At 44.7% G+C, this 13,634-nt stretch overlaps 2 protein-coding genes across 4 annotated transcripts in view; both read right to left on the bottom strand.

Moving 5' to 3' along the window:
• Positions 1 to 331: 331 nt before the first annotated feature.
• gpr151 (G protein-coupled receptor 151) lies at positions 332 to 1,865 on the bottom strand. Its single transcript, XM_066649943.1, has one exon. It carries the CDS (start codon positions 1,863 to 1,865, stop codon positions 549 to 551), a length of 1,317 nt encoding a protein of 438 aa, XP_066506040.1. The 3' UTR covers positions 332 to 548.
• Positions 1,866 to 5,247: 3,382 nt separating this feature from the next.
• The window catches only part of LOC136673611 (serine/threonine-protein phosphatase 2A 55 kDa regulatory subunit B beta isoform), a 47,691-nt gene continuing 39,304 nt past the window's right edge, over positions 5,248 to 13,634 (bottom strand). For all 3 annotated transcript variants that reach the window (XM_066649194.1, XM_066649195.1, XM_066649196.1), the window contains exons 5-9: positions 12,472 to 12,649; positions 11,857 to 12,021; positions 8,601 to 8,770; positions 7,771 to 7,862; positions 5,248 to 7,460 (exon numbers count right to left, since the gene is read on the bottom strand). In XM_066649194.1, the coding sequence (XP_066505291.1) occupies positions 7,181 to 7,460; positions 7,771 to 7,862; positions 8,601 to 8,770; positions 11,857 to 12,021; positions 12,472 to 12,649 (885 nt within the window). In that variant the 3' untranslated portion in view covers positions 5,248 to 7,180. The remainder of the gene's footprint in view (positions 7,461 to 7,770; positions 7,863 to 8,600; positions 8,771 to 11,856; positions 12,022 to 12,471; positions 12,650 to 13,634) is intronic.

Raw genomic sequence — 13,634 nt, 5'->3', positions numbered from 1 at the left:
AGTTTAAAAAGAGTTTACTCCGAGTAATTTAGGAGCATTTAGATTGGTTCATTCCTCATGAAACAGTGAAGGAACGCTTATTTCAAATGATGCAGTAAACTAAAAATCAACAAAAATGGAGATATATGGTTTTCTTTGGACAGCAACGACATGCTTCTACACAATCACACATAATATCACAGCTGGTTACTCATTGTTTAACGCCATGAACTGAACAAAAATGCATTAATGACCACTGTCCTTTGAGGAAATGGTCTGATTTACACACGAAGGGGATATTAATGCTACTTCCGCGAATGTTGCTACTGATGGGAGTACAAAATGCTATATCCAAAGTTGGATGTAGAGCATTTTGGAATGGAACTCTTCATGTGGAGTTCTGACTGAGTTCTGAATGGGCCTGGTGGTTCTGGCTCTTGTGTTTACAAACTGAGAAGTTCCAGTGAGAACCCGTCTCTGTTCAAAGCTGATTGGCTGATTCCTTTTTGCCTAAATAACGTGACGCTTTCTGCTCTGTGTAGGACAGCGTTATGGAGATACATCTCTAATTACTTTGGGGTCTCTTTGGGGTTCTGATGCTCCCAAGGCACGGGGTCGTTCTCCTGCGAATGGGAGCCGCCCTCGCGCTCGTGCCAGAATTGTTCCACGTCTGGCAGCACTGTGCCTTCTTTGTTCCCCGGACTGTCCTTCTCCTCCTTTTTCTCCACCTCCTCTTGCTGCTGCTTCTCATCCTTCTCGGCTCGTTCGGGTGGCGGCAGGTGGGCCGAAGTCTCTGGCCTCGGGGTCGGTGACTTTGGGGCTGTGGGCGCGTGCGGTCCCGATTTAGGGGTCTGTTGCTGCTGGTGCTGTGGTTGTTTGCGAAGCGTGAGCCTGCGCCACAGACCCTTGTAGCTCTCGCGGAACTCCTCGGAGAGCGCGAGCACGATGAACGGATTCACCAGCGAGACGGCGAATACGAGCAGCTGCGCGCACACCGCAAGGTGCGCGGGCACGGGGGCGCGCACATACGGGAAAGCGCGCGCGTCGCCGCTCTCCAAGCCGTGCGTCGTCCACACCCACCAAACCCAGTGCGGCATCCACATAACCGCCGTGGTCACGGTGAGGCCGAAGAGCGTGAGCGTGAGGCGGCGCGAGCGCATCTGTGCGCGCAGGTTTTGCGCCTTGTTGCTGCAGCGGCGACCGCAGCGAGCGCGCGCTCTCCAGAAGTACAGCAGCGCGAAGGAGAAGGGCGCGCCGAAGGCCAGCAGTGGGTACGCCGTCGCGTAGAAGGACGTGAAACTTCGAGCCTCCTCAGGAACCAGCTGCACGCAGGCCAAGCCGCGGCCTTCGTCCCGGAGTGTGGCGAAGAGCACGTGCGGCACTGGCAGCGCGCACGCCAGCAGCCACACACTCAGAAGTAGCGCTGCGATGCTCCGCGTGCGGAAGCTCACCTGCTTGGCGGGGTTGATCGCGTAACGGTGGCACGCCTTGGCCGTCACGGCCACCGTGTAACTTTTGGCGGCCATGCACGCGTGCACGAACCAGTCGCTCGTCCTACACACCAACCAGCCCAGCGTCCACCCGGCGCGCGAGTAAGCGGCGGCGGCTTTGAAAGGGGCGGCGAAGGCCAGAAGCAGCCCGTCCGCGAGCATGAGGTTGAGGAGAAGCGCGTTGATCAGCGACAGCTTGGCTTTGCGCGCGTTCCCGATCAGCAGCCCCGCGGCCGCGGCGTTGGCGGCGAAGCCCAGCACGCACATGGCGCCCAGCACCGCCGGCACGAGCACACGCAACTCGCCGCTCTCCACGTGCGCAAGCCCCGAGCGTCCGTCCGCCGTGACGTTCCCCGTCGCGCTCGCGCTCCTGTTCCCCACCGGTGGCACGTCCATGTCCAGCTGGGGCAGAAACGAAACACAAAGCAGACACGAAGACGTAGGTGCGCGCGCACTGCTCGGGACACCTGGAACCCAAGACGCACGCGCTCCTCCACGCACTGTTTATAAAAGCGCGTTTGATTGACAGTTGCTCCGCCCCCTCCCCTTCACCCTATCTCCAGCTGACCGGAGCGCAGCGTCCCCCTCGAGGCCAATTAGAATGATTACAGGTACAAGCACGCGCCGCGAGACGCCGAGCCCTCGGCACTGGGGTAAAGCTTGATTAAGGCGAAAGGAAGATTCTTTAACTGTCGCTGTGACAAACATTTTCTCATTAAAACATGGCCACCCAGCAGACAGTGTTACAGCATAGAACCCAGAGCAGGGCCATAACACAGGGATACAGTAGCAGCTATTTTAAAGGAACGCTACATAATATTTTTACCTTAAAATTAGCTTCATAATCGTGATGTTCTACTGAGATGTCAGTGCAGTGTTTAGAATGAGCCTCGCTTAATTAATCCTACTCTGCAGTGGTCCTGACCTTTGAAAATCAAGGGCAAATTTGAGGCACAGTGTTTTTCTTTCTTTTTTTTTTTTTTTAAATATAAAATGATTCTAAAAATTATATATAATATATATTCATTCACATTCAATCACTGTCTGTTACCACTTATCCAAGTCAGGGGTGTGGTGGGTCCGGAGCCTAACATGAATCACTGGACGGGAACCTGTGAGTTTTCATTAAATTCATAATTCAGGCAAAGGATGGACAAACATTCATTATCTGTAACCGCTTATCCAGTTCAGGGTCACGGTGAGTCCAGAGCCTACCCAGAATCACTGGGTGCAAGGCAGGAATACACCCTGGAGGGGGCGCCAGTCCTTCACAGGGCAACAAACACAGACACTTTTGAGTCGCGAATCCACCTATGAATGTGTGTTTTTGGACTGTGGGAGGAAACTGGAGCACCCGGAGGAAACCCACGCAGACACAGGGAGAACACACCAACTCCTCACAGACAGTCACCCGGAGCAGGAATCGAACCCACAACCTCCAGGTCCCTGGAGCTGTGTGACTGCGACACCTACCTGCTGCGCCACCGTTTTTAACCAGGGATGTCCAAGTCTTATCCACTAAGAGCTGCTAATTTTCACTTCAGGTCAACAGCACATTTGATTCCTTTTGTTTAATTGGGTGTCAGTCTATTAACTGATCTGGGCTCTGTTTCCTAGATATATCTAGTGTAAATATTATCTTAACTGATGGAGAGTGTTCATTATGATGCTTTTCTATTAAAAAAAAATAATTTTAAACTGAGATATTTTGGGAAACCTTGATGTTCGGCTTCTTTTCAGGATGGAAGATCTGCAGCCACCCTGGCCCACCGCAGACCCCTTGCTTGATTCCACTGCTTTTAGCTCATTTCTCTTTATATAGATTTGGGTACTCTTATATATGCTGAAATGAACACTATGTAATATTTTTTACCTTAAAATTACATCTTGAAAATCATTGCCTCAGTTATTGCCCAGCACTGCAGAAACTGCACTAAGTAACTTTTGGAGGAGGGTAGGATGTAAAAGTGCCTGTAAAAACATGGATTACACTAGGGGGAGCCCCAGGAGCAAAAATCCCAAATCTTACCTATTGTCCCTTTAAAATGAATGGATATGAATCTGGAATCCTAGATATTTTAAGTATATATATTTAAGTATGAGTATATTATATATGTATATATATTTAAGTGTAATATTTTTTGCCCACATATTTACTTACTTGCTCTACACTGTTGCTGGCTTCCTTACTGTGTTGTTCACTGTCTCACTCCATTTCTGTCTGTCTAACTTTCTTATACTATGTCACTTATTATTGCCATTTATCATCAAACACGGGGGCACTCCATGGTAATCTGGTACTGTGTCCTAATTTTGCCTTGAAACCCCATAACATGTTTTCACAGTTTTTTTTTCCAGCCTTTATTCTTTCCTATTCCAAGCAAGTGAGCAGGTGTATTGGGATCAGTATAAACACTCAGATATGAAACGCAGGGGGCCTCTATGATAGAATGACCACACGTCCTCTTTTTGCTGGACATGTCCTCTTTTCCGGACCTAAAAAATGTGTCCGGCCAGGATTCCAAAACTGTCCCGTATCTTGTCGTCCACAGTCTTTCCCCTGTCCCAATTATTACAATAAACACTAATCCTTTTTTGAAGAGTGCACTTCGATGACGTATGATGACGTTGTTTTAGGTGCGCAAAAGGGGTGCGCCAGAATCAAGTGTTCAGGGGTCGGAGCTCAGAGCGGAAATAGAACACACGTCGTCGCGCGCCCCTCTGATTGTGTTTACATCACTTCCAGCCGAGCTCCACTCTACACCACAGTGTTTGGAGCTGCGAACAGAAATGTGTTGAAAGTTGTTAAGGTCATTTATCATAGTCTTTTCTTCGTATTTGGAAGCGTTTCTGTGTCACACGAGCCTTTCACTTTCTGCTCTTTATTTAAAAAAACTGAAAGTCGTCACTTCTGTCCCCATAACGACACAAATACACGGACACCTCTGACCGTTACTGACTTTCTGACGAGTTTATCAAGTTACATGATTAAGACACGATGTGCAGTTTTTCTGTTTAACATTAACTTTAGAAGAAAACAGGCCAGTTCTCCGGATCATTAAAATCAGAACAGGGTAGAGACTGAACTAGAGCTCTCACATACAGCACGTTTAATCAGCCATATAAATGTCTGGATGCTAGCGATGCTCTGATCATTTATCAAGTCTATATTTCTTCTGGTTGATAAAATGTGGGGCTTGCTTTTAGTAACGTTTAAAAACACAGTCAAAAAGTAAACAAGTCGCTTTAATACAGGGCTTCAGTTTTGAAGTTTGGTATGAACAGAAAATAACAGGTTCCAATGATAATAGACTGTCAAGAAATGACACAAATATTATTTTATTATTTTTGCTTAGGGCCAAATGTTGAACGAAAAGGAATCTGTCCCAAAAGTCTTTTTTTTTATCTTGTAACAAGTATCTGTTTATGTATTAAATTTCGGCAGCATTTTTTCATGGTTATGGAAGCATTTGTGCTGTCAACCTGTCCCATGTGTCCTCTTTTTTTAAAACTCAAATATGGTCACCCTACTCTAGGATCATGGCTGGGAAACAGAGGCCTACTGCATTTTCTGAACGAATGTAGAGTAATAATGTCCTTTGATCATCCACATGAGGGCGCTCTGGCTCCGGTGTTGAAATAGTGCCTTCAACTGCTCGGTCATGTTGTGTCTCCTTTGTGAAAGCACCAATGTGGACAGCTACTGTAAAGAAAGATACAGACACATTCAGCTTGTTTACATTTGCTCATTTTCATTTTTTATTTCAACGAATTCCATTAAGCTTAAAGACTGCATGTCAATGAATTGCATTTAAATACATTCTCAGCTATAAAACTTTGTTTCAATAAGAAGTTCACAACTGAAGTTGTTTAAGAAGACATTACATTTTTTTTAAAGGACTTGTACCTAAAATTCCCTGATATCACATAACCTTCATGTCTAGTTAGGCTACATCATGATACCGGCCTTTTCTCTCTCTCCTTCCACATTGCAGAGCATACTTGAAATAGGACGGTGCTTTAGGTAGGTGTCTCTGAGAAACAATAGCGAAAGGTCAGCTGTTTGAGCTGTTCGTGAGAGGCAAAATATCTTATGTTGCAGACTTGTTTGCACCCTGCTGAGCAAACATTCTTAATAATTACAGTGATTCAATACAATGAGTGCAATCATAGCTTTCGCCCAACACTGCAATGAAGGAGTCAAATTCAGGGGGGAAACAGTGTATAAATCATAGGCATAAACAGCCAGCACTGGGGCTGTTTTTGCAAACATTCAAGTACAAAAATTCAATTCCAAAAAAGTTGGGACATTATGAACCACAGATCTGTCTCTCACAAAAAACTAGGGATACATTATGAAGTGCAAAATATGAAACAAAGGCCCTGTATGGTTGCGCACCTGAAGCATTTTAAAACAGAACAGTGGAAAAAAATTGCTTTTCAAACTGGCTATATCTGTGTCTTCAGTCCTCGTATGATCCTTAAGTTTTATAAACTGGAAGTGTTATTAAGAGCAATGGTCATGTAACACAATGATAAACTTGCTCCTATCCCAATGCGTTTGGAACATGTTTCGGCATTTACTTTCATAAGGTAAAACATCAAATATCATGTTTTTTTTGTTGTTGTTGTTCAGTGTAATACAGGCCAAGGAGAATTTACATTAAATTGTACATGCTCTCCCAACTTGCTTTTGGAACTGAGGTTTGTACTTCATTTTTTTGTGTACTTGAACATGTATCTGCTTCATTCATTTTTTTATTTTTTATTTTTATTTTTTTTGTTACACAAAGCTATTCGGTCCACATTTCTTCAAAAACTGTCACACTCCACGAACCAACATATCCAGCCCACCCACAACCACAACCTCCCACCAACCCCCCATCCCACTCTCGAGCCCACATACCAAAAGAAGGCACCACAGCTTATTAACTGTAACATTGTAACAAGAAGACAAATAAAAGAACGACATGAAATGAAAGTCATTTTTGACCAGCATGGATTTGCTTAGACCACAATGCTATCGGAGAACCAAGCAGGTAGCAAAGAATCATCTGTAGGTTGTGTGTGGCCTTGGCATCGCAGTCAACACAGCCGCGTCCATTATCCAACTCTAGTCCACCCACCGTCCACTGTGGATCCACGTTTCATTGACAGCTCTGTGGTGGCTGAAGGGCATTGTGTGAAGGGCGCTGCGTCCTTTCTGTCAGCGAGACTAGAACATCCATCAGGTTCGTTATAAAGGCACCCTTCTGTTTCACGTGCCGAAGTATCAATAAAAGAGGGAATGGGGAAATGCACATGGCTGCAGTTCAGCACAGGTTCGGATTTCCAATGTTAAAACATGAGACTTCATAAAACCATTTTAGATTCATCCTGTTTCTGTTTCAAAACATCAGGTGTTTTCCTTTTACAAAATAAATACAACAAATAAAAGCTCATTAAAGGGTAGAGAGAGAAAATGAGGAGGCGGTGGAAAGTATGAGGAGAGGGTTTCCGCTTTTTATTCTCACTCGTCTGGCAGCTTCTATGTTTGTGTGAGAAGCTCTTTAACTCCCCAATCTGGCCTTGCTCTCAGCATCCCACTCCATTTCATATTCACAGCCTCTAGCTTTCAGTGCACAAACACATACCCAAAATGCCTTCAGCTCCAGCAGGAACTATCTGTGTGTGTCTGTTTGGATGTGTGTAAGGGGATGTTCTGCGCCGCACTAGTTGACCTTATCCTGGAAGATATAGAGGTTGTTGGTGGCTGCCACGGCGATGATGTTCTCAGAGGGGTGCCAGGTGGTGTGGAGGATTTTCTTGCTGAAGTCCAGGCTGTCCACGCTGATCTCGTCCTTGCGCCGCTTGCCGCCCACGCATACCTTGCGCGGCTTGAGGATGGCCCTCGGCTTGCTGTTCTCCCTAGATGCCTCCAGGGTCACGTCGCGCTTCGTGTTGCGATCGAACATTCGGAAGAAATTGTTGTAGGAACCGGTCATGATAACACTAGAAAAATGTGGCATTGAAGAAAACACATCATTTATAAAACTATAACATAACAATAAGTGCTGGACAATTTCATATCTATGTGACTTTTTATCGTATTAGCCTGTGCTTTATAGTGGTTTACCACTTCAGTTGTGTTGAAATCACTGTAAGTCCTTAAGATAAGTATTACATTGTATAGAATATGATAAAATAATCACATTTTTGATTAAAAAAGACATTTAGTATTAATAGTAATCACAGTAGTGTGAGTCTGTTATCACTGCACAGCAACTATGGATGGCAGAAGTATTCCAGGAGCAGAACTGACCTGTCCGACCCATTCCACACACACTCGAACTTGTCAAAGATGCAGTCGTTCTCATACAATGAGCAGAGTTTACTCCTCAGATAGTCATGTACCTGAAAGATCAGACACAAACGCACAGAGCATTAGGGAAGATGTCACTTCATTAGAACAATAGCATTAATCTCAGAAAAATCCCATAGAACACATGATGAAGAGACTGATAACTATTTGGCTTGATATAAATAAATATACATGTTTTTATATAGGGGCGGCACGGTGGTGCAGCAGGTAGTGTCACACAGCTCCAGGGACCGGGAGGTTGTGGATCGATTCTCGCTCCGGGTGACTGTCTGTGAGGAGTGTGGTGTGTTCTCCCCGTGTCCGCGTGGGTTTCCTCTGGGTGCTCCGGTTTCCTCCCACAGTCCAAAAACACAGGTTGAAGGTGGATTGGTGACTCAGAAGTGTCCGTAGGTGTGAATGTGTGTGTGTGTGTGTGTGTTGCCCTGTGAAGGACTGGCGCCCCCTCCAGGGTGTATTCCCACCTTGCGCCCAATGATTCCAGGTAGGCTCTGGACCCACCGCGACCCTGAACTGGATAAGCGCTTACAGATAATGAATGAATGTTTTTATATAAGCATTACGTATGTCTATGAGCCTGGTCTGTTTTGGTAGCAAAATGTAATATAACAGATCAGCTGATAAATGAAAATTAAAAGAAAGTAGAGCAGAGCTACTGGCTTCGCATTGTAATTGAGGCACAGGGGCAGACCGTTCTTACACTTTGCTCTTACCTCACACTCACACTTATGACTTTTGCTTATGTTATGTGTAAGGATGTGTGAGTTCTGTACCTGATAGGTCTCCAGAGGTTTGCTCTCCATGTTGAGGTCCCACACCTTCACCGTCAGGTAGTCTCTTGTCATCAGGTATCGACCACTGTGGCTGAACTTTACGTCTGAGATGGAAGAGATGATTTCTGAGAAGAAAGAACGGTTGCTTGGGTCCTCTGGCTCTTCAAAGACTACATTAAAAAAAAAGAAAAGAGGGAGGATAAAAGAGAGAGAGAGAGAATGTAAATTCAGATTTAATAGCTCCTGATCTGCAAACAAAAAACACAAGTCTCTTTATCAACTTGAAACTGTGTGAAATTTCTTTTTTTTTAATATATATATATTTTATGTGTGTGTCCCCGGTGGGCCGTGTCATGTCCTGAGCTTGTCCACCTGCAGCTTAGTCCAGTGTCACTCACCACAGGATAATGAGTCCTCCAGGGAGACTAATGGAGCTGACTACAACCTGAATAGTACCACTGTGGCTGGGCATCGCTACATGCCAGAACACAGATTGATTTTTTTTTTAGAATATTCCTCAGGACAGCAGAAAGATTTATGAGTGTGGGAGCAGGAGGAGATGCGACAACAATACACACACACACACGCACAGCCTTTCAAAATGTAGGGGACTTTCAGCTTTTCCAGATGGGCCTGGTTTAGGTCTTGCCATTTTGCAGAACTGAAAGAAGGACATGGGTATAACCTTGGAAATAATGTCACACTCCACACATTTTATCCCTTAGTCTATTTCTTTTATCAATTTCCTTAGAAAGAGATTCTAAATAGCTCCATATTCTTTCAGACCCACAGCAGAGTCTCCACAAAGTGGTAGGATGGACAGCGATGGTTGTGACATTTTTCAGATCTAAGCCAATAGCCCATGTTGATTTTTTATCAGTTACATAGTGCTTCTTACATATGTGCTTTTAATGTCTTTTAATTTTCTGGGTAAAATCTGAATTTCATGCCAAATTAGGCACATTGATAAACATGAATTCATTCATTCATTATCTGTAACTCTTATCCGGTTCACGGTCACGGTGGGTCCAGAGCATACCTGGAATCATTGGGCGCAAGGCAGGCACACACCCTGGAGGGGGCGACCGTCCTTCTTAGGGTGACACACACTCACACATTCACTCACACCTACTGACACTTTTGAGTCACCAATCCACCTACCAACCTGTGTTTTTGGACCAGGGGAGGAAACCGGAGCACCCGGAGGAAACCCACGCAGACACAGGGAGAACACACCACACTCCTCACAGACAGTCACCCAGAGGAAACCCACACAGACACAGAGAGAACACACCACACTCCTCACAGACAGTCACCCGGAGGAAACCCACGCAGACACAGAGAGAACACACCACACTCCTCACAGACAGTCACCCGGAGCGGGACTCGAACCCACAACCTCCAGGTCCCTGGAGCTGTGTGACTGCGACACTACCTGCTGCTCCACTGTGGCGCCCAACATGAATTTAATTAAATTAAATTACAAAGTTGTAAATGAACAAAACCTGCAGGTGTATATTTAATTAATTCACTGAAAAATTTTAAAGTTAAGTATTATTTTCCAAACGGGCAGCATGTATGCACTCAAATTTATGCAGCCCTCCCTAAGACCCCAAACACAGACCACGGTACCAGATGAGTGTTGGTATTGGTGAACATGTCCCCAGGTGAGACTGTGTGTGCCTGCTGTGTGCTGACACCAGCCAGGTGAACAATAACAGCTGTGTGTGAAATGCAAGGCCACTAGGTCATCTCCACAGACACCAAGCATCTCTTAAGTGGGATAAACGCACTTCCCCCAAGGCCCACACATGATTAAAATTTTGCAGAAAAATTCAAATGTCCTATTCAACAGGATGCATGTGCACAGTCTGGGCCATTAAATAAAGCTCAGGAAAGGACTGCATTCTTTCAGCACAGGGATTTCTGTAGATTCAGGACCAGCACCTTATAACATTGATTTATTTTATTTTTTCTTTTTCATACAGCTGCTGAAATGTCAATGTATTCAATCTGACTCTCAAATGCTTGCTGCTGGCCACAATCTCCAACGAGGCTCAGAGGACATCTAAAGCCCAGAGGAGATCTAATGGAAATTTATCAGTGTCTGGTTATCAATGCAGCCATGTGCACGTTGGGGGAAGACAACTGTACCTAGACTGTATGGATTTATCAGCCTCCCTAAATGAAATTAGAGGGTTAAGCCAAAGCAGTCACAATCACATTAAATATTAGCATAAGCTTCACCTCCTCCATGCTTGGCCCAAGGTGGGAGGCAGGCTAATCCCTGTCATGGCGGACATGCTCTTTGGTCTCTCGGGGAAAGGACCTGAGTGAAACCTCGGCTGCTCAATGCATTTGTAACATTCATCTGTGAAGGCTAGTTCCAGCTTGTGAGCAGTGAGACCTCGCTGAGCTACTGAAGCTTTTTTTTTTCCAGATACATTTAGAATGCCTTTAAATGCCTATTATTTACTTTCAATAAAAATGAATAAATGAAAGGGCGGCACGGTGGCGCAGCAGGTACTGTTGCAGTCACACAGCTCCAGGGGCCTGGAGGTTGTGGGTTCGATTCCCGCTCCGGGTGACTGTCTGTGAGGAGTGTGGTGTGTTCTCCTTGTGTCTGCGTGGGTTTCCTCCAGGTGACTGTCTGTGAGGAGTGTGGTGTGTTCTCCCTGTGTCTGTGTGGGTTTCCTCTGGGTGACTGTCTGTGAGGAGTGTGGTGTGTTCTCCCTGTGTCTGTGTGGGTTTCCTTCGGGTGCTCCGGTTTCCTCCCACAGTCCAAAAACACACGTTGGTATGTGGATTGGCGACTCAAAAGTGTCCATAGGTGTGTGTGTGTGTTGCCCTGTGAAGGACTGGTGCCCCCTCCAGGGTGTATTCCCGCCGTGCGCCCAATGATTCCAGGTAGGCTCTGGACCAACCGCGACCCTGAACTGGATAAGCGGTTACAGATAATGAATGAATAAATGAATGAATGAGCATTATCTTAGCATCAATTTAACATTTAACTGTTTGTGAGTCAGAAATCATGCATTATTCTTTCTCAACTCTGCTGTATCTTAGAATAAGGGCAGGTCTTTGTGCTATCTTCTTCACTCAATGATAATTGGTTGTATTGGGAGGGGGAGGTGAAAAACGATGTTAGTGATTATTATTCTCCACCCACTGGTGCACTGATGCTCCTGCCATGGCTGATTTTCTGTATGATAAATAGATCAATTTTGAGCGTCTTAAGAGTTCCTGGGGTACCCACATTTCGAGTGGTTGTCGCAGAGTGCGGCGGCCCTCATGTCACACAGCCGGATGGAGCCTTTACTGCTGCTGTAGACGAACGTGTTACAGTGGTACGGATGGAATTCTGCTGCTGTAATCACCTCCGTGAGCTCCTCCATGTTGGCTGGCTTAATGTCCACAATGTCTAAAAATTATGCTCAGGAAGCAATATTGCATTTTGTTATACTGATCTAATACTATATATTAAAATAAGTAAAATGCAGCCGTAGATATCGCTCATTGGTCTTGATAATACTGCTATGTTAAAAGAGCTGCAACTCTAACCATTCACTTTGTACCCACACCCTGATCGATAGCGATCATCCTCGTCTGCTCGTGATTAATGGTCTCATTATGACTGCCATCTGTATTCCAGGGTTGGCCTTAGTTACTCCAAGTTTGCTGTGTATATCAATTCTAAACTGTGTTCTCAATTCTTATTGTGTTACAATTTTCTAGGCATTGTCTGTATTTTAGTAGTAACATTGAACAGATGTCTGATACCTACTCTGGAAGCCATTCTGCACACAGATTTTACCAAACGGTCTTAAGTCTAAACTGATCTATAAAGATGATCTGTTCCACAGAAGGATACTGAAGCTCCTGTTGGTGATCTCCAGGTGCCACAGGTTGATCCTCAGGTCGTCTGTGGACATGTATGTCTCGTAGTCACTGTTAACAGAGATGGAATTGATGTGGTACGTGTGGCCATTAGAGAAGACTCTCCGGGGTGTAGCCTCCACCATAAGGTCCATGGGCCTAAGAACAGGCACCTGGACCAACAAAGAGAAAGAAGCAAGAATTAGTATACACAGCTAGATCCATCTCCAAACCTCCTTACTTCACCCATTAGATCTAAGATCGAGATTCAGGAGTAAAACATTATTTCTGAAAAAAGGCACCATTTCTGGAGAAAAAAAAAAACATTAGAATTTACTGTAAAATTATCTGGATTTTGAATTTTGAAAAAAAAAAAAAGGATAATTTCTATTGGTTCATTCATCGTGGATTCTTGACACAATGTAAAGGGCTGCTGACATTTTCTAATTATGTAAAAACACCAAATGTATTGGCATACAGTTAATTACACTATAGAACCAAGTACCAATGCATCTTTCTTTTCATAGACATTTCCAATTCATTTGACTCTTATAGATAAATTCAGCTCTATATTTAGCACTTCATTGTCCCTAATTATGTGCTAAATTCACGATAATGCCTCTTCCACATGGGCATGACATTTGAAAGCAGGGCCATGCAGGGGACAGGTTACTGGGCAACACTTCCTACTGGGTCATGTCTATTCTGTGCAGGTCCTAATTGCACCATGCAGATGCTGTACACATTCAGGTGCAAAATGACGTGTGTTTAGAAGCAGCAGGCAGTCTCTCCTGGAGTAATTTCCTCCTCATCACTCAACACTCCATGTGAAAGGCATTCAGATCAGCTCTTAGCACAGACTTGACAATAACACTCACAATCTTCAAAGCTCTTAAACCTGCCGGAGTGAGTTTTTAGATATGGACGTGGATCAGGCTGTTTCTGCTGAAAGTACTGCACAAACCCATTCATTCCTAAATAGCAGCATTTGTTTTGATGAATATACCCAGGTTTAACGATGATGGGTCATTGTCATGCATTGTTGATATGTGCACTTTTTGTTTATGACATTGTCCAATGAAAAGCTGATCTCAAAGCCAGAGAACTAAAGATGCTCTTATGATATTGTATTGTGTCTAGTAAAGGATGTGTGTCAAA

Source organism: Hoplias malabaricus, chromosome 17 (genome assembly GCF_029633855.1).
Source record: "Hoplias malabaricus isolate fHopMal1 chromosome 17, fHopMal1.hap1, whole genome shotgun sequence".
In the NCBI taxonomy this organism is placed as follows: domain Eukaryota; kingdom Metazoa; phylum Chordata; class Actinopteri; order Characiformes; family Erythrinidae; genus Hoplias; species Hoplias malabaricus.
The sequence above is the reverse complement of the archived record's forward strand: the minus strand, read 5'-3'. Positions and strand labels throughout refer to the sequence as shown.